The sequence below is a fragment of the Mirounga leonina genome, unplaced genomic scaffold (genome assembly GCF_011800145.1).
Source record: "Mirounga leonina isolate KUSES-001 unplaced genomic scaffold, KU_Mleo_1.0 Mir_178, whole genome shotgun sequence".
NCBI classification, from domain to species: domain Eukaryota; kingdom Metazoa; phylum Chordata; class Mammalia; order Carnivora; family Phocidae; genus Mirounga; species Mirounga leonina.
This window is the reverse complement of record NW_023270464.1, coordinates 665,835-688,095: the sequence shown is the minus strand read 5'-3', so window position 1 is coordinate 688,095 and position 22,261 is coordinate 665,835. Positions and strand designations below refer to the sequence as shown.

The window sequence follows — 22,261 nt, the reverse complement described above, 5'->3', positions numbered from 1 at the left end:
GAGGCTGCATGCTATGGGGTAAACAGATTTCAGAGAGAATTCCAGGCATGATATAAAACAAGTACACAAAACAATCAAAATAACTATTATAAATCTTAAAAAAAAAATCAGAAACCAGATGCTACAATATATTATCTAGAATGTCTGTTTTTCAACAAAAATTATGAGACATGCAAAAACACTAAAAACTGTGAACCATACTCAGGAATAAAATCAGTCAATAAAAGTGGACTCTGATGGGCCAGATGCTAGATTTAGCAGACAACTTCTAAGAAATAAGTATGTTCAAAAATTAAAAAAAAAAAAAAAAACAGAAAAGATAACATAGAAAAACAAGATAACAATGATTTAACAAATATAGACTCTCAATAAAGAGAAACTATGAGGAAAGTACTAAAAAGAAATTTCTGAGTCGGCAAGTATAATAACCCCAAAATGAGAAATTCACTAGATGGGCAAAATGGCAGATTTAAAATGGCAGAGAAAAAGAATCAGTCAAATTGAAGACTGTATAATTTCCATCTTACTCTAACTGGAAAATAAGAGAAAAAAGATTGAGGAAAAATAAGCAAAGTCTCAAACACCTAGGAGACAACATCAAGGAATACAAACATATGAATAATGGGAATTTCCTCCCAAAAAAGAGGGAAGAGAAAAAAAAGGGACAGAAAAAGTAGTTAAACACATACAGCCAAACCCCCCAATTTGATGAAAAACAATCTACAGTTCCCAAAATTAATAAATCCCAAGTAAGATAAACAAAGAGATCCACACCCAGACACATTATACTGAAACTGTTGAAAACCAAAGACAAAGAGAAAATTATGAAAGCAGCAAGAGAGAAAAAAAAAAAAGACACATGACATCTAGGAGTACAAAATATTATTAATGGCTGACTTCTCCTGAGAAACAATGGAGGACAGAAACCAGTGAGATGACATGTTTAAAATAATATAAGAGAAAAAATCCTATCAACTAAGAATTCTATATCTAGCAAAACTATCCTTCAAAAAGTAAAGGCAAAATTAAAACATTCCCAGATAAACACATACTGATATGACATCAAATAGAAACATGAATCCATGGGAGGAAATAAGGAGCACTGGGAATGGGAAATACGTGTTTTAAAAGATAGGATAAGCTTTTTTTTTTCTTTCCTGAATATTTTTGAAAGAAAAGATTACATAAAGCAAAGCTTAGGAAACTATATTCCATGGGCCACATTTGTCCCACCCCTGTTTTTACATAGCCTGTGAGCTAAAAATGGTTTGTATATTTTCAAATAGTTGGGAAAAAAATTCAAAATAATATTTTGTGACATATGGAAGTTTGCCAATCCCTGGCATAATGCAATAATTATTATACCATATACATCACATGTAACACATATAGTTACGAATCTGTTGCACAGCTCTGTCACATGTAAATGTAGTATGTATGACAATAATAGCAAGAAGGAGGGAAGAGGAAACAACCATGTTGGAGCAAAGCTGCTATATTTTACCAGAATTAAGGTATTAGCATGAAGTAGATTATGATAAATTCAAATACATATTTTAATCCCTAGAGCAAACACTAAAAAAAGTGGCTGAAAATCAACAGAATTAAAATGGTACATTAAAAAAACTTTAATACAAAAGAAACCACTAAAAGAAGCAGCAAAAAAGAGACAAGCCATAGGGAAAACACAGCAAGATGGCAGATGTAAATCCAACCAAAGCCATAATTACACTAGATATGGATGGCTTAAGCGTCTCAATCAAAAGGCAGAGACTACTGGATTTTAAAAAAAAAAAAGGATCCAACTAAAAGGTGCATAACCAGAGGCAAACCCTGGCTCAAAGTAAAAAGATGGAAAAAGGTCTAGCATGCAAAGAATAACCATAGGAGAAATGGACTGGCTATACTAATATTACACAAAATAGATTTTAAGGCAAGAAACGTTAATAGAGACAAAGAGGGATATTTCACATTGAAAAAAGAGTCAAACATCAGGAATATATAACAATTACAAAGGTATGCATATCTAACAACAAAGCTCCAAAACACATGAATGAAAAGCTGACAGAAATTAAAGAAGTAGACAAATCCACAATTAACAGCTGGAGATTTCAATACCGAATCTCAATAATTGATAGAACAAGTGAACAGAAAATCAGTAAGACTACAGATTTCAACAGGACTACCAACCATCTTAACCTTAGAGACAATTGCAAAACATTCCCCCTAACAAAGGACGAATGCACATTCCTATTAAGCAAACATAAAACATTCTCTAGGATAGACCACATTCTGTAAAACAAGTCTCAACAAATTTAAAAGATCTGAAATCATTCAATATATGACTAACTACAATCATAACTGTATAACTAAAATGGAATTAAATCAGAAATCATAAACAGAAAGAAATTTGGGAAATCCCCAAATACTTAACACTTCTAAATAATCCATGGTTCAAAGAGATCTCAAAAATGAAACCAGAAAGTATTTTAGGCTGAACAAAAAATGAAAACACAGCACTATCATAATTTATGTGGTATAGCCAAAGCAGTGGTTGGAAGGAAATCTGTTATTTCAAATGCTATTAAGAAAGAAGGTCTCAATAATCAATGCTTCCACCTTAAAAAAAAAAAAAAAAGCAAAAACATTGTATCTAAAGCAGAAGGAAGAAAATTATAAAGATCAGAGTAGAAATCAATGAAAGAGAAAACAAAAACAACTGAAGGAAAACCCAAATCAATGAAACCAGAGGTTAGTTCTTTGAAAAGATCAACAAAATTAATCAACTTTTAACATGGCTGATGGTGGGGGAAGCTGGCAGAAATACAGAAGACACAAATGATGAAAAACCAGGAAAAAAAGAAGGGACATCAATACTATGTTATAATAAGATATATATTTGGTCTTTGTCCCTCATCCCTGGCACAGAGCTCCTAAAATCCTAGAAATTTTCTGTTAGGAGTGTCTCTTGTCATTCATAAGGAGCCTTTTCGAGCCCACCTGAGTTTATGCTAATGAGCTAACTTAGGGCAGGGTCCCTAGATCACCTCAGGATGAGGCTGGTCACCAGAAAGACCAAATGATTGGAGGGTTGGAACTTTCAATCCCACCAAGAGATCTCTGGGAAGGGGAGCAAGTGTGGAGGGGGTGTTGTAGATTAAGGTACATAAAAACTCCTGAATGGCAAGATCTGATGAGCCTCCACATGCTGGGAGAGTGGTATACCCCAGTTCCACAGGGACTGAAGCTCCTGTACTCAGGCCTTATCCTGACCTCATCCTTTGTACCTCTTCAACTGGCTATTCATCTGCATAGATATTTATAATATCTTTTTAATAAACTGGTAAACTTAAGTGTGAAGCTGAATAACAGACACTTCATTTCAAATGAAGTCGGGAAGCCAGAATGCGGAGTTCTCATGCCCACCATTCTTCATCAGTTGCAGAATCCCACAAGGAGAGAGGTATCTTGCATTCCCAAAAGGAAGAAGCCTATACATTACTATCCCAGCAAGAAGAAAGGTTTATTCCTCCTCCAGCAAGAGCCCAGCCAATGAGACTATCACAACTCAGCCAATGAAAAGCCACTACACTTTGAACTCGCAGTTTACTCCAATGGAATTTTTGTTTTTAAGAGCCCCTTCCAACTCTCCCCTTTTCTCTATAGAAGAGAATAATTCTCCTTTGTTCTGTGAACTTACCTATGGCTTTTGCTATGACTTGCTTGTCCCAAATTGCAATTCCTCTGCTTTTCTCAAATAAAACCATTTGCTGGTAAAATAACAGGCTGTTTTACTTTTAAGGTCAACATAAGAAAATGTTTCTCTGAATTCTGTGAGCTGCTCTAGCAAATTAATCAAACCCAAGGAGGAGGTCATGGAAACCTCCGATTTACACCAAATCAGTCAGAAGCACAGGTGACAATCTAGATTTGTGACTGACATCTGAAGCTGTGGGCTGAGCCCTTAACCTGTGGGATCTGACACTATCTCCAGGTGGATGGTGTCAAGATTGAGTTAAATTTTAGGACATCCAGCTGGTGTCACAGAATTGTTTGATGTGTGGGAAACACCCACACATATGGTGTCAGAAGTGAAGGAGTGCTATAGTACAGTATTGAGAGTAGAAGAGATACATGGGAATGTGTTATTTCATTAGAACCAACCAACCCTACAGAAATATAAAGGGTTTTGAGGGATACTATAAACAACTTCATACCAACACATTATACAACTTAGATGAAATGAACAAAGTCCAAAAGGACACAGTTAACCAAAATTGATTCAAAAGAAATAGAACATCTGACAAGATTTACCTTCCCAAAAAGAAAAGCCCAGGCCCAGATGGCTCCACTGGTGAATTCTATCAGCTATTTAAAGAAGAATAATACCAATCCTACACAAACTCTTTCAGAGAATAGAGGAGGGGGGAAACACTTTGCAACCCAATCTATTAAGGCCAGTATTGTCCTGATACCAAAACCAGACAGACCTATCACAAGAAAGGAAAAGCCATATAAATAAATTAATTTTAAAATAACTTAAAGCTACAAAGCAACACTATTCATGAAAATAGATGGAAAAATCCTTAACAAAATATTAGCAAACCAAATCCTGCAACATATAATAAAGATTACACATTGTCAACAACTGTGATTTGTTCAGGAATGCAAAGTGAGTTTAATATCCAAAACCTGATTCCTACAATATGCTATATTGAGTAAACAACAAAACACACAAAAAGCATTTGACAAAACCCAACACCTACTCTTAAAATCTACCCCCCAGAACCCTCCTACACTGTTGGTGGGAATGCAAGCTGGTGCAGCCACTCTGGAAAACTGTATGGAGGTTCCTCAAAAAGTTGAAAATAGAGCTACCATATGATCCAGCAATCGCACTACTGGGTATTTACCCCAAAGATACAAAAGTACGGATCCGAAGGGGTACGTGCACCCCGATGTTTATAGCAGCAATGTCCACAATAGCCAAACTGTGGAAAGAGCCAAGATGTCCATCGACAGATGACTGGATAAAGAAGAGGTGGTATATATATACAATGGAATATTATGCAACCATCAAAAGGAATGAAATCTTGCCATTTGCAACGACGTGGATGGAACTGGAGGGTATTATGTTGAGTGAAATAAATCAAACAGAGAAAGACATGTATCATATGATCTCACTGATATGAGGAATTCTTAATCGCAGGAAACAAACTGAGTGTTGTTGCAGTGGGGGGTGGGGTGGGAGGGATGGGGTGACTGGGTGATAGACACTGGGGAGGGTACGTGCTCTGGTAAGCGCTGTGAATTGTGCAAGACTGTTGAATCTCAGATCTGTACCTCTGAAATAAATAATGCAATATATGTTAAGAAAAAAAAAGAAGAAGAAGGTAGCGGGAGGGGAAGAATGAAGTGGGGGAAATCGGAGGGGTAGACGAACCATGAGAGACGATGGACTGTGAAAAACAAACAGGGTTCTAGAGGGAGGGGGGTGGGAGGATGGGTTAGCCTGGTGGTGGGTATTGAGGAGGGCACATTCTGCATGGAGCACTGGGTGTTATGCACAAACAATGAATCATGGAACACTTCATCTAAAACTAATGATGTAATGTATGGGGATTAACATAAGAATAAAAAAAAATTAAAAAAAAAAAAAATCTACCCCCCAAACTAGGAACAGAAAGAAACTTCCTCAAGCTGATAAGGGCATCTGTGAAAAATCTAGTTAATGGACGTAATGCTTACAGACTAAATGTGTTCACCTTACTGGAACAAGGAAAGGATTTCCACTCTCACCCTTAGTATGCAACTGATTCTAGCCAGTCTCTGCTCTAGTGTAAGGGACAGATGATGTCTGTTAAATGTCACAGGGTGTTAACTGTTATGAAGAAGGAAGGGTGTGAAATGAGATCAGGGAAAGGCTGTTTCTGCATATGGTGGTTAAACCAGAAAGGATTCTCTGAACAAGGGAGATATGGCCAGAAATCCGTAAGTAATTGCCTCGGGGAAGAATATTTCAGGCAGATGGCAAATACAAAGTGAAACAAAGAGCCTGAACCTAGAATATACTTCAGGACTGGCAAAGAAGATGATGTGGAGGGCCCAGAGAGAGAGACAAAGGAGTGAGGAAGCAATACATTGAAGAGGTGACCAGGGCTTATACAAAGTCATACAAACCATGATCAGAAATTCAGTTCTTATTTTAAAGTTACAGTTATGGGGTATATTGGTGGTTTTTAAGCAGAGGCCCAGTATGTTCTGACTGGGGTGGTTCACAAGGTGGTTTTAAGAGAGTATCTCTGGATGTCCTGTAGGGAGATGATTCTGGGGGACACAGGAGGTTAGGTGTAATATAGTATATGGTGATAGTATAATAAACTGGGTGAGACCAGCTGGTTGGGCCCAGAATGGCCGGGAGTTAGAGAGAAATGACTGAGTTAGTAAAATATTTTAAAAGTAGAAATGATAGGCACTTTCAGGGAAAATGGCAGAGTAGGAGGACCCTAAACTCACTTCACCCCACAGATACAGCTAGATAACTGGATACACTAGATACAACTAGATAACACTCATATCAGAGCAAACAACCCAGAAAAGGACCCAAAGACTGGCTACACAAACATCACAACTAAAATCAGTCAAGGGATTCACAAAACAAGATGTAAAATTTGACACCATATACCTAAAGCACTGGGGGAGAGAAGAGTAAAGAATGGGTTCAAACTTAAGCAACCATAAACCAAGAAGATGTTATACACAAACCTCATGGTAACCACAAATCAAAAACCAATAATAGATATGCAAAGAATAAAAAAGTATATCACAAAAGAAAACCAGCAAACCATGGAAGAGAGAAAGAAAAGGATCAGAGAAACCATACAACACAACCACAAAACAAGTAACAAAATGGCAATAAATATGTATCCATCAATAATTACTTTGAATCTAAGTGGACTAAATGGCCCAATCAAAAGATATAGGATGACAGAGTGGATAAAAAAACAAGACCTCTCTATATGCTGCCCACAAGAGACTCATTTCAGACTTAAAGACACCTGCAGATTGACAGGATGGAGAAACATTTATCACGCAAATGGATGTCAAAAGAAAGCTGGAGCAGCAATGCTTATATCGGACAAGACAGACTTTAAAGCAAAGTCTGCAACAAGAGACAAAGAAGAACTCTATATAATAATTTCAACAAGAAGATATAACAATTGTAAATATTTATGCACCCAACATGGGAACACCCAAATACATAAAAAAATTAATAACAAACATAAAAAAGAACTAACCAATACTAATAACAATAATAATAGGGGACTTTAACACCCCACTTATACTGACGGACAAATCATCCAAACAGAAAATCAACAAGGAAACAGTGGCTTTGAATAACACACTGGACCAGATGAATTTAACAGATATATTCAGAATATTCCATTCTAAAACAGCAGAATACACATTATTTTCAGAGGCACACAGAACGTCCTCCAGAATAGATCACAAATTAGTCCACAAAACAAGCTTTGACAAATTCAAGAATTCAAATTCATCTTTTCTGATCACAATGCTATAAAACTATGAAACTAGATATCAACCACAGGAAAAATCTGGAAAGAACACAAATACAGGGGCACCTGGGTGGCTCAGTCGATAAGCGTCTGCCTTCAGCTCAGGTCATGATCCCGGGGTTCTGGGATCAAGCCCCACATCGGGCTCCCTGCTCCGCGGGAAGCCTGCTTCTCCCTCTCCCACTCCCCCTGCTTGTGTTCCCTCTCTCGCTGTGTCTCTCTCTGTCAAATAAATAAATAAAATCTTAAAAAAAAAAAAACAACACAAATACATGGAGGTTAAATAACATGCTACTGAAAAATCAATGCGTTAAACAAGAAATCAAAGAAAAAATCAGAAAATATATGGAAACAAACAAAAATGAAAACACAATGGTCCAAAACTTTTGGGATGCAGCAAAAATGGTTCTAAGAGGGAAGGTTCTAGCAACAGAGACCTACCTCAAGAAGAAAGAAAAGTCTCAAATAAACAACCTAACTTTACACTTAAAGGAGCTAGAAAAAGAACAACAAACAAAACCTAAAACCAGGAGGAAGGAAGTAATAAAGATTAGAGCAAATATAAATGATACAGAAACCAAAAAAAAAAAACAATAGAACAGATCAATGAAACCAAGAGCTGGTTCTATGAAAAGATCAACAAAATTGATAAATCTCTAGCCAGACTCACCAAAAGAGAAAGAAAGAAAGGACCCCAATAAATAAAATCACAAGTGAAAGAGGAGAAATAACAACCACCACCACAGAAATACAACTGTAAGAGAATATTATGAAAGACAATATGCCAAAAATTTAGACAACCTAGAAAAAATAGATAAATTTCTACCAACATATAAACTACCAAACCCGAAGCAGGAAGTAATAGAAAATTTGGATAGACTGATAAGCAGCAAGGAGATTACATCAATAATCAAAAAACTCCCAACAAATGAAAGTCCAGGACCAGAAAGCTTCACAGGCAAATTCTACCAAACATTTAAGGAAGAGTTAATACCTACTCTTCTCAAAGTATTCCAAATAATAAAAGAGGAAAGAAAACTTCCAAGTTATGAGGCCATTATCACCCTGATACCAAAACCTGATAAAGACACCACACAAGAGAACTACAGGCCAATATCTCTGTTAAACATAGACACAAAATCCTCAAAAAAAAAAAAAAAACCTAGCAAATTGAATCCAATAATACATTTAAAAAGTCATTTACCACAATCAAGTGCGATTTATTCCTGGGATGCAAGGGTGATTCAACATTCACAAATCAATCAACATGATACATCAAATCAATAAGAGAAAGGATAAAAACCATACAATCATTTCAACAGACGCAGAAAAAGCATTTGACAAAGTACAACATCCATCCATGCTAAAAGCCCTCAACAAAGTGGGTTTAGAGTGAACATACCTCGACATAAGAACGGCCATATATGAAAAATTCACAGTGAACATCATACCCAATGGGGGAAAAAAACAAGAGCTTTTCCCCTAAGGTTAGCAATTAGAAGAAGATGTCCACTCTCAAAAAAGTGGGGTTTTTAAAGATTGTATTTATTTATTTATTTATTTATTTATTTATTTATTTGGGGGAGTGGGTGAGGGGAGGAGCAGAGGGGTACGAAGAAGGAGGGTGTAAGAATCTCAAGGAGAGGGCACCTGGGTGGCTCAGTTGGTTAAGCGACTGCCTTCAGCTCAGGTCATGATCCCGGAGCCCCGGAATCGAGTCCTGCATCGGGCTCCCTGCTCAGCAGGGAGTTTGCTTCTCCCTCTGACCCTACCTCCTCTTGTGCTCTCTCTCTCACTCTCTCACTCTCAAATAAATAAATAAAAATCTTTTAAAAAAAATCTCAAGCAGAGCCCAACATGGGGCTCGATCCCATGACCTTGAGATCATGACCTGAGCTGAAACCAAGAGTCAGATGCTTAACCTACTGAGCTACCCAGATGCCCCCACTCTCATCACTTGTATTCAACTTGCACTGGAAGTCCTAGCCATAGCAATCAGACAACAAAAAGAAATAAAAAGTATTCAAATTGGTAAGGAAGAAGTAAAACTTTCTGATTTGCAGATGATGATATTCTATAAAGAAAATCCTAAAGACTCCACCAAAAAACTACTAGAACTAATACATGAATTCAGTAAAATTACAGGATACAAAATTAATATACAGAAATCTGTTGCATTTTTATGCACTAATAATGAAGCAGCAGAAAAAGAAATCAAAGAATTGATCCCAATTCAACTGCACCAAAAATAATAAGATACCTATGACTAAACCTAACCAAAAAGGTGAAAGACCTATATTCTGAAAATTATAAAACACTGATGAAGGAAACTGAAGACACCAAGAAATGTAAAGACATTCCATGCTTGGGGTGCCTGGATGGCTCAGTCGGTTAAGCAGCTGCCTTCAGCTCAGGGCATGATCTCAGGGACCTGGGATCGAGCCCCAGGTCGGGCTCCCTGCTCACTGGGGAGTCTGCTTCTCCCTCTTCCTCTGCTCCTCCCCCTGCTCCTGCTCTATCTCTCTAATAAATAAATAATCTTAAAAAAAAAAGACCTAAACGTGAGACCTTAAACCATAAAAATCCTAGAAGGGAGCACAGGCTGTAATGTCTCTGACATCAAAAAAGCAAAATTTTTCTAGATGTCTCCTGAGGCAAGGGAAATAAAAGCAAAAATAAGGGCGCCTGGGTGGCTCAGTTGGTTAAGCGACTGCCTCGGCTCAGGTCATGATCCTGGAGTCCCAGGATCGAGTCCCACATCGGGCTCCCTGCTCGGCAGGGAGTCTGCTTCTCCCTCTGCCCCTCCCCCCTCTCATGTGCTCTCTCTCATTCTCTCTCTCTGAAATAAATAAATAAAATCTTAAAAAAAAAAAAAAGCAAAAATAAACTATTGGGACTTCACCAAGATAAAAAGCGCTGCACAGCGAAGGAAACAAAACTAAAAGGCAACCTACAGAATGGAGTAAGATATTTGCAAATGACATATCTGATAAAGGGTTAGTACCCAAAATATAAAGAACTTATAAAACTCAACATCCAAAAAACAAATAATCCAATTAAAAAATGGGCAAAAGACATAAAGACATTTCTCCAAAGAAGACATACAGATGGCCAACAGACACATGAAAGGATACTCATCAGGGAAAGACAAATCAAAACTATAGCGATATATCACCTCACACCTGTCAAAATGGCTAACATCAAAAACACAAGAAACAGCAAGTATTGGTGAGGATGTGGACAAAAAGGAACCTTCTTAGACTACTGGTGGAAATGTAAACTGGTGCAGCCACTCTGGAAAACAGAATGGAGGTTCCTCAAAAGTTAAAAATTGGGGCACCTGGGTGGCTCAGTCGGTTAAGCATCTGCCTTCAGCTCAGGTCATGATTCCAAGGTCCTGGAATCGAGCCCCACGTCAGGCTCCCTGCTCAGTGGGGGTGGGGCACTGGCTGCTTCTCCGGCTCCCCCTGCTTGTGTTCCCTCTCTCACTATTTCTCTCTCTCTCAAATAAATAAATAAAATCTTTAAAAACAAAAGTTAAAAACAGAGTTACCCTATGATCCAGTAATTGCACTATTGGGTATTTACCCCCAAAATATAAAAACACTAATTCAAAGGGATACATGCAGTCTGATGTTTATAACAGCATTATTTATAATAGCCAGGATATGGAAGCAGCACAAGTATCCACTGATAGATGAATGGACGAAAATGTAGTATATATACACAATGGAATATTACTCAGCCATAAAAAAGAATGAAATCTTGCCATTGCAATAATGATGTGTATAGAGCTATAGAGTATAATGCTAAGTGAAACAAGTCAGTCGGAGAAAGACAAATACCATGACTGTACTCGTACGTGGCATTTAAGAAATAAAACAAATGAGCAAAGGGAAAACAGAGAGAGAGAGAAACCAAGAAACAGACTCTTAACTATGGAAAACAAACTGATGGTTACCAGAGGGGAGGTGGGTGTGAGAGTAGGTGAAATAGGTGATGGGGATTAATGAGAGCACTTCTTTTTTTTTTTTTTTTAAGATTTTATTTATTTATTTGACAGAGAGAGAGAGCGAGAGCAGGAACACAAACAGGGGGAGTGGGAGAGGGAGAAGCAGGCTTCCCGCGGAGCAGGGAGCCCAATGTGGGACTCGATCCCAGGACCCTGGGATCATGACCTGAGCCGAAGGCAGACGCTTAACAACTGAGCCACCCAGGCGCCCTAATGAGAGCACTTCTGATGAGCACCAGGTGATGTATGGAATTGCTGAATCACTATATTGTACACCTAAAACTAATATAACACTGTATGTTAACTAAAGTGGAATTAAAATTTTTTTAAAAATCAGAAATGATAGGATTTGCTGTTGGAGTGGGTATGAAGTAAGAAACAAAAAAGATAAAGAGGGCCACCAGATTTCTGTGGTAGGCAAATGCTCAGTAGAAATACCTTTTGTTTTTTAATTTCTATCATGAAAGAGTAATAGCTTAAAGTTAAGAAAGCTTTTCTAAAAGTTATAAAAAATTTTTCACATAAAAATGAGCAAGATAAAAGTATCAAGGTCAAATCCAATACAAAGTTGTTCTTAGAAAAGAGAAAATAAAGGGGTGCCAGGGTGGCTCACTCATTAAGCATCTGCCTTCGGCTCAGGTCATGATCCCAGGGTCCTGGGATCAAGCCCCACATCGGGCTCCCTGCTCAGTGGGGAGCCTGCTTCTCCCTCTCCCTCTGCCCCTGCTTGTATTCCCTCTCTCACTGTTTTTCTAATATGTAAATAAAATCTTTAAAAAAAAAAGAAAAAATAAATTAAAAAAAAAGAAAAAAGAAGAAACAGAATAATATCCCTTCAATAAACACAGACTAGAAAGATATGCCTACAAAAAAGATCAAAACTATAATCTACTACTTCTAAAGAAGTTTTTAAAAATTAACAAAATTATCAAAATATGAAAGAAACAACATAAGTTAGAATTAGGACAACCAAAGTATTAAATAATAAAATTCAGTAAAAAATTACCAAAAAAATTACAAAATTCAGACTAAACTATAAAGAATATAGGAGTAAATGAACATAATAGATGGTGCTTTAAGACAAACAGTAGGAGGAAAGGAAGAAAAAGAAAGAGGTAGAAAGTATTTGAGAGATGAAGTAGTCAACACTGACTCTAAAAGGTATCCAACACACAACGATGACCACGTGTCCATGAAAGAGAGCTAAAGGATGCAAACAGCACATACAGAGAAAAGACCTGAAACTACATTTTAAAGAAGCACATCCCTTATTGGTGAATATCACCTATAGTAACCAACATGAAAACATATTCTAGTAAAATTACTGAAACAAAGCACAGCATAGAAGGGGAAAAATAGGTTATCACCATCACACTTTCACAGAGGAAGAATATGCGATCCAAAGATTTACTACCAAGAAAAGCTAACTTTCAAGTTTGAGCACAAACTGTCATGGATAAGCTGATCCCAGGGCTGCCATCCTCTGAGCCCTGCAGAATAACTGACTAGAAAGTGAGCTTCAGACAACCATAATGAAAAAAGAGACAAAGGACTAGAAGTGAGCATTAAACAGAGTAAAACTAAGACTAAATGAAGACTGGAAGAAGTATGGTATGTAATAGCTATTATGCTTTGGTAGACATAGTATAATCATTTTAATAAAGTTGTGAGAAAGAACATAGCATAAGCCAAAAATAATTTTTTTAGCTATTTTCAGGAACTATATTCATGTTTCTATTGAATTGAATCCTGAGTCCATTGCTTATGCAACGTGAGATAAAGCAAATGAATAATTATGAGATATTCTAATTCTGTCATCCCTGTCTAACCAGGATTTTCAGTATAGAAGAAAACAGATGCAACAGAAGAGGTTAAGTAGAAACCTTGCAGTTCTGAATTTGACTCTAATGTATCAGTATGGACTCAAAAGAAAGTCAGTCAGTGGACTGCCCAAACATTCATCCTATCTCTGTCTACTGAAAAGGTCTAGAAACAATGACAGCCCATTAATCTGAAAGCCATCTCCACTAAAATACACCAAGGAAGATTCCAGGGCAGAAACTACATGACAAGCCTAAAGCATCTTGTCATATCATACTGCATGGAGGTTATCAATAGACCACCAAAGTGATTTCCAGAGACAAACTGAAGAGAATCCAGATATCTAGAGATGATATAATTTGAGCTTCAATAGGATCATAATCACAATTATTAAAGCCCATCATATATGTTTAAAGTGATGAGTTCACAATGATATAAAAGAAAAAAAAACTCTAACTGATCACCTTCGAAGAATGATAGGGAACCCATTCATTCTCTTAAAAATATAAATAGGAGGTGGGGAGGGGCAATATGGTGGAGGAGTAGGAGACCTAAATTTCGTCTGGTCCCAGGAATGAAGCTAGATAGGGATCAAACCATTCTGAACACCTACGAACTCAATAGGAGATCGAAGAAAAGAATAGCAGCCAACTCTCTGAACAGAAAAGCGACCACTTTCTGGAAGGAAGAACGTATGGAGAAGTGAATCCAAGGCGATATTTGGGAAGATAGATGGTGGGGAAGAGGGCCTCTGTCAGCCACTCCCAGCAAGTGATAGAGCAGCAGAGCACAATATTGGAACTTTTAGAAGTCGGCTCTGCTGAGGGACGTCACTCTGGAGGCAAAGTGGTGGGGAGGGGTGTGGAACACTCGCTGGGACAGTGTGGACTCAGGACACTCAGGGTCACAGAAAGACCAGGGGTGCCTGAGTGTGGCAGAGCTTCCAGGTATCAGAGCGGGGAAGCCGGCTGCAGAGACAGAGCCAAGGTGTGGGCTCTCAGCTCTGGGTTGCCATAAACCAAAATCCACAGCACAGTCGGGCCACTGCTCCTCCAGCAGGGACCCAACAAGCGGCACACCTGGGGAGACTCCTCCCCTGGGAGGAGCGATGCGGGAGCACACCGCAGGTTTCTGCTGGGTTTGGAGACTCCACACGGGGTCAGGTGCCAGAGACAGAAATGCTCCATCACAGGCCGGGTAAGCATGGAGTGTGGCCGGAGACCGGGGAGATGGGAGTGATTGACTGCTTTTCCCCGGGGGCTCACTGAGGAGTGGGGCCCCAGGTTCTCGGCTCCACCGAAGTGGAGATCGGAGGAGGCCATTTTCACTCTCATCCTTAAAAGCTGTACGGAAAGCTTGCAGGGAACAAAAGCTCCCGAGAGCAAACCCGAGCAGATTACTTAGCCTGGACATGACAAGGGCGGGGCAATTCCGCCTCTGGCGAAGACATTTGGAAACCACAGCAACAGGCCCCTCCCCCAGGAGATAAGCAAGAACAGCCAGCCAAGACCAAGTTTACCGATCAATGAGAATGGCAGAACTCCAGCGCTAGAGGAATACTGCACATAGAATTCATGGATTTTTTACCATGATTCTTTAGTCTTTCAACGTTAATTTTTTTTAACTTTCTTTTTTTTTTTTTGAATTTTTCTTTTTCCCTTTTTCAACCAACATCTTATCAATTACTTTTTTAAAACATCTTTTTTATTTTTCATTTTTAGAGTCATATTCTATCCCTTCATAGTAGTTAACCTTATTTTTGGTATATGTATATAAGTTGTTCCCTTCTTAAAATTCTGGGATACAGCTTCTTCTAACAGACCAAAATATACCCTAAATCTCTAGTCTATGGCTTTGTTCTAATCTCCTGCCTGATCACATTCTCCCCTTTTTTTTTTCTTAAATCCTCTTCTTTCTTTTCTCAACCAACTTCTTATCTTATCAATTCCTTTTATAATTTCCATCTTTACAGTGATATTCCATCCCTTCATCGTATTAACCCTTATTTTTGTACATATATAAGTTTTTCTTTCTTTAAAATTTTGGGAGGCACTTCCTTCTAACAGACCAAAATACGACCAAAATCTAGTGTGTGGCACTGATCTATTCACAAGCCTAATCATATTTGATCATACTCTGTTTTTCTTTTATGCTGTTGTTCTTTCCTTGTTTTTATCTTTCTTTTTCTTTTTTTCTTTCTCTTTTCTTTCTTTCCCTTTCTTTTACCCTGGTTTCAGGTCTCTTCTGATTTGTTTAGTGTATATTTTCTGGGGACGTTGTTACCCTATTAGCATTTTGTTCTCTCATTAATCTATTCTCCTCTGGACAAAATGACAAGACGGAAAAAATCACCTCAAAAAAAAAACAAGAGGCAGTACCGACTGCCAGGGACCTACTCAATACAGACATTAGTACGATGTCGGAGCTAGAGTTCAGAATGATGATTTTAAAGATACTAGCTGGGCTTGAAAAAAGCATGCAAGACATTAGAGAAATGCTTTCTGGAGAAATAAAAGAACTAAAATCTAACCCAGTCGAAATCAAAAAGGCTATTAATGAGGTGCAATAAAAAATGGAGGCTCTAACTGTTAGGATAAATGAGGCGGAAGAGAGAATCAGTGATATAGAAGACCAAATGATGGAAAATAAAGAAGCTGAGAAAAAGAGAGATAAACAACTACTGAATCAAAAGGGCAGAATTCAAGAGATAACTGATACCATAAGACGCAACAATATTAGAATAATTGGGATCCCAGAAGAAGAGGAAAGAGAGAGAGCGGCAGAAGGTATATTGGAGCAAATTATAGCAGAGAACTTCCCTAATTTGGGTAAGGAAACAGGCATCAAAATCCAGGAAGCACAGAGAACCCCTCTCAAAATCAATAAAAATAGGTCAACACCCCAACATCTAATAGTAAAACTGATGAGTCTCAGAGACAAAGAGAAAATCTTGAAAGCAGCTCGGGAGAAGAGATATGTAACCTACAATGGTAGAAACATTAGACTGAAAAACCCACAGCGAATATCATTCTCAATGGGGAAAAACTGAGAGCTTTTCCCCTAAGGTCAGGAATGCGGCAGGGATGTCCACTATCACCACTGCTATTCAACATAGTATTAGAAGTCCTAGCCACAGCAATCAGACAACAAGAAGAAATCAAAGGCATCCAAATCGGCAAAGAAGAAGTCAAACTCTCACTGTTTGCAGATGATATGATACTTTATGTGGAAAACCCAAAAGACTCCAACCCAAAACTGCTAGAACTCATACAGGAATTCAGTCAGGTGGCAGGATATAAAAGCAATGCACAGAAATCAGTGGCATTCCTATACACCAACAACAAGACAGAAGAAAGAGAAATTAAGGAGTCGATCCCACTTACAATCACACCCAAAGCCATAAGATACCTAGGAATAAAACTAACCAAAGAGGCAAAGGATCTGTACTCAGAACACTATAAAATACTCATGAAAGAAATTGAGGAAGACAAAGAAATGGAAAAACGTTCCATGCTCATGGGTTAGAAGAACAAATATTGTGAAGATGTCAATGCTACCTAGAGCAATCTACACATTCAATGCAATCCCTATCAAAATACCATCCACTTTTTTCAAAGAAATGGAACAAATAATCCTAAAATTTGTATGGAACCAGAAAAGACCCCAAATAGCCAGAGGACTGTTGAAAAAGAAAACCAAAGCTGGCGGCATCACAATTCCAGATGTCAAGCTCTATTACAAAGCTGTCATCATCAAGACAGTATGGTACTGGCACAAAAACAGACACATAGATCAATGGAACAGAATAGAGAGCCCAGAAATGGACCCTCAACTCTATGGTCAACTCATCTTTGACAAAGCAGGAAACAATGTCCAGTGGATAAAAGACAGTTTCTTCAACAAATGGTGTTGGGAAAATTGGACAGCCATATGCAGAAGAATGAAACTGGACCATTTCCTTACACCACACACAAAATAGACTCCAAATGGTTGAAAGACCTCAATGTGAGACAGGAATCCATCAAAATCCTAAAGGAGAACAAAGGCAGCAACCTCTTTGACCTCAGATGCAGCAACTTCTTCCTAGAAACATCGCCAAAGGCAAGGGAAGCAGGGTCAAAAATGAACTATTGGGACTTCATCAACAAAACCAAAAGACAACCGACAGAATGGGAGAAGATATTTGCAAATGACATATCAAGATAAAGGGCTAGTATCCAAAATCTATATAGAACTTCTTAAACTCAACACCCAAAGAACAAATGATCCAATCAAGAAATGGGCAGAAGACATGAACAGACATTTTTCCAAAGAAGACATCCAAATGGCCAACAGACACATGAAAAAGTACTCAACATCACTCGGCATCAGAGAAATCCAAATCAAAACCTTAATGAGATACCACCTCACACCAGTCAGAATGGTTAAAATTAACAAGTCAGGAAACGACAGATGTTGGCGAGGATGCGGAGAAAGAGGAACCCTCCTACACTGTTGGGGGGAATGCAAGCTGGTGCAGCCACTCTGGAAAACAGTATGGAGGTTCCTCAAAAAGTTGAAAATAGAGCTACCATACGACCCAGTAATTGCACTACTGAGTATTTACCCCAAAGATACAAATGTAGGGATCCGAAGGGGTAGGTGCACCCCGATGTTTATAGCAGCAATGTCCACAATAGCCAAACTGTGGAAAGAGCCTAGATTTCCATCGACAGATGAATGGATAAAGAAGATGTGGTATATATATACAATGGAATATTATGCAGCCATGAAAAGGAACGAAATCTTGCCATTTGCAACAACGTGGATGGAACTGGAGGGTATTATGCTGAGCGAAATAAGTCAATCAGAGAAAGACATGTATCATATGACCTCACTGATATGAGGAATTCTTAATCTCAGGAAACAAACTGAGGGTTGCTGGAGTGGTGGGGGGTGGGAGGGATGGGGTGGCTGGGTGATAGACATTGGGGAGTGTATGTGCTATGGTGAGCGCTGTGAATTGTGTAATACTGTTGAATCACAGACCTGTACCTGTGAAACAAATAATACATTATATGTTTAAAAAAAAAAAAAAAGAAGATAGCATAAAGGGAAGAATGAACGGGGGGAAATCGGATCAAAGACGAACCATGAGAGACGATGGACTCTGAGAAACAAACTGAGGGTTCTTGAGGGGAGGGGGATGGGGGGATGGGTTAGCCTGGTGATGGTTATTAAAGAAGGTACGTACTACATGGAGCACTGTGTTCTATACACAAACAATGAATCATGGAACACTATGTCAAGAACTTATGATGTAATGTATGTTGATTAACATACCATAATGAAATATATATATATATATATATATATATATATATATATATAAATAGGAGAAAAAAAAAACACTCAAGCTTTTAATCCCTTGCTTATGCAAACAGCACCCCTGGGTAACCAATTAAAGGATGAGGGAAAATATTTCTTTATAAAGTATTCCAGCTAATAAGAAAGAAATGAGACAATTAGAATAGAATCATTTTGCAATCCCAGTGGATTAATGGCCTCAGGCTCTGAGCATTGGTAGCTGCTAACATCACATAAGGAAAGACAAGCAGGCACGAGGTACTTTCAGATGCTAGGACACAACCACCAATGGTCTTGCCAAAGGGGCTGAACTACTTGGAACTCTGAATCAAGGCAAATTTGCAGAAAGACAAGGTTGAAGACTAGGCTGAAGTACAGCAGGGGTATGCAAATCCAAGTTGCAGGGAAGCCTAAAGGTTCAAAGGCCCAGGTTCCTCAGTAGGTACATTGTTGAAACAAATGGAAAAAGAAAATAAAGGAAGAAACTAAAGTTACAATAAGAAACTAAAAGATAAAAACTATTAATTAAAAAGAGACTTAAGAAGTGGAAGCACACTTGGGTAGTAAAAACTGTCCAGAAATACAAGTCACCCTTATCTCCAAATGAGGACAGCAATCAGTTTAGTGGGGACACGTGAAGGGCTTCTAGAAACTGGCACAGGACCTCTTCTAGGTCTGAGTTTTGGTAACTAAGGCATCCACCTAATAATCATTAAGCTAAACATTCACTTTGTGTGGTTTTCTGTATCATATTTTGGAAAAAAAAAAGGTTTTTATTAGAAAAGTTTAGAAATAATTCTAAAGCAATTCTGTAGCTTCTTTTCTATAAAATGGTGATGGTTACTTCTATGATGCAATTACAGAAACGAAGCCATTCTATGGGCAGAGATTCCCCCCACCTCCTCCCCCTGGGCCAGCACTGAATACCTGGTATCTTGACTGTGCCACTGGAGGAAGTGTCGTCCGTGTAGGGATGGCTACTCTCTACCACCACCGGCTGAGAGGACAAGCGGCCGCTCTGTGAGTCCGTGGCTACATCCTCCAGTTCGGTGACACAGAGCTCCAGCAACATATCTGCCACCTGGTGGAGGAAGCAGGGGCACAGATCAAGTCATCAAGATACTACCCCTGCCAGCCCTGCTCCAGGTCTTTCCGCAGGGACCGGGTGGCAGAGCAGAGCACTTGGGAATTTGAGAAATCTAGTTTAAATCAGGGCTTGGTTCCCTCACCTATAACATCAAAATAGCACAGAGCTCACAGAGGTGCCTATATATGTATGTATGAAGCTGGGAGGTGCCTGACATATATAAGACACTCAATACATCCCAAATGATCAAACTGTGATCACAACAGTTTCTTTTTACATCAAGACAAGATTACTTCCTAGGTAGGAAAAATCTTCCTCAGGAACAAAATATCAAGGGAAGGAGCAGAAAGGTGATAAAAATGACCAAAATCCAAGAAGACACCAGGGATCAAGCAGGAGTGGGCAGGAATAAAGAAGAATGATCAAGCCATCCAGGCCAAACAGCAGCAGAGTATCTGGAATGAGAGGCTATAAACACAAACATAAGTGGGAATTTCTCTTGACCCAGGACATTAAGAGGCAGCCCCCAGACCATATTCCTTCAACAATCCATAATGTCATTATTTCATTTTAAAATTTTAGTGACTCACACCACTGAAGTGGTCAACTCTGGTGATTATAAACTTCTTGACTTCTATTTTTAGAAACAAATAAGAAAGGGCGCCTGGGTGGCTCAGTCGGTTAAGCGTCTGCCTTCAGCTCAGGTCATGATCTCAGAGTCCTGGGATCAAGCCACGCTTCAGGCTCCCTGCTTGTGCTCTCTCTCTCGCTCTCTCTTGCCATCTCTCTCTCTCAAAGAAATAAATAAAATCTTTAAAAATATATATATTATAGCAATAATGACCTGTAAATTTTCTACATTCAGAAAAAAAAACTATTCTCTATTCCATACTTTTCAGGAATGATTTTTTTCTCTATTTTTCCTCATATTTAGATAACAAACCGATTAACTTAGTAAACAGTTTTTTACTAATGACAAACTACTATCACTGCCATCTAGGTATTAGAACCATAAATTCACACATCTCTCTTTCAAGAGTTCCAGATAGTATGTCAGGGTAGGACAAAGGACTAGCATCTTGCCACTGGTCAGGACAGTTTGAAGACAATCCTATCTCTGCTTCTGTATCTCCTTGAACCTGCTGTGGGTTTGTGTCACTGAGACATAGATGTTGGTGTCATCAAACACCTACTGCACAGCCCACCAGGGGTCTTCTGGGCTGCACAATCTTCCTCTGAAAAACCCATCATTCCCTCAGGAGGGTCCAATAAGCTTCTCAGGACACGATGACATAAGGGTCATAGATATGGCTCTGCCCTCAGAGCACCCAGGGTCCAACACCATTTCTCCCACCCACCAGCAACCTGAGTGTCCATGAGCCAGAAACAACCCCTCAGAGCCTCGGTTTCCTCATCTGTAAACAGAGAATACCAACACCTACCCTCGTACCAAGAACGCACCAGAACTGGACCCGGCAGGGGTATGTGCAACAAATGCTGGGCATTATTACTTTAAATCCATGTCCTCGTTCATATCCTTTCCTCTCACAAATGCAATAAACTTATAAAAAAAAAAATTAAGCGGGCGCCTGGGTGGCTCAGTTGGTTAAGCGACTGCCTTCGGCTCAGGTCATGATCCTGGAGTCCCGGGATCGAGTCCCACATCAGGTTCCCTGCTCAGCAGGGAGTCTGCTTCTCCCTCTGACCCTCCTCCCTCTCATGTTCTCTGTCTCTCATTCTCTCTCTCACAAATAAATAAAATCTTTAAAAAAAAAATTAAGCTTTTGCTTGTGGCAACTCATCTTGATTCAATCTCTCAGAATTATGCCAAGTAACTTGCCTCAAAAAACTAGAAAGTAGGAAACCTACTTCCTGTTCTTCCTGAATACAATTAAGAAATAACAAGCCCCAAACCATTTACTATCTACCAAACCATTTACTATGTTTTCAAGACCACTCAACCATACTTAAGTACCTTCTCGTTTGGGTGGTAGTGATATGGGGCCCAGAGAAACACAGATTACATATCTGTACAGAGCACATGGCATCAGACTTCCTGATGTGGCCAGCTGTAAAAAAGGCAGAGCAAGGCCACTGATAAATAAGAGTCTTTAAGGAAGCCAAAAAACTTTAGGACTCATCAATCCAATTTCTAAGATATACTGATACACGATGCTGGCTTTATATCTTAAACTAGCCACATGTGGCTATGCAAATTTAAATTAATTAAAGTTAAATAAAATGAAAACTTCAGTTCCTCAGGTGCACTAGTCATTTTTGAAGTGGTCAACAGCTACACGTGACTAGAGGCTATCACACTGAATGGCTTCAGCTACAAAACACTGCCACCATAGCAAAAAATCCTATTGGATCCAGTGTTACCAAATATTAAAACCTATTTAAAGTTATAATAGTTAA

At 38.8% G+C, this 22,261-nt stretch overlaps 1 protein-coding gene across 8 annotated transcripts in view; it reads right to left on the bottom strand.

Annotated features, from left to right (window-relative positions):
- The window catches only part of HERC2 (HECT and RLD domain containing E3 ubiquitin protein ligase 2), a 260,003-nt gene that overhangs the window by 48,576 nt on the left and 189,166 nt on the right, over window positions 1–22,261 (bottom strand). For all 8 annotated transcript variants that reach the window (XR_004682606.1, XM_035023922.1, XM_035023920.1 and 5 more), the window contains one exon: window positions 19,684–19,837. Coding sequence is in view for 7 of the 8 variants with exons in the window: in XM_035023922.1 (XP_034879813.1) it covers window positions 19,684–19,837 (154 nt within the window). In the remaining variant the exon portion in view is untranslated. The remainder of the gene's footprint in view (window positions 1–19,683; window positions 19,838–22,261) is intronic.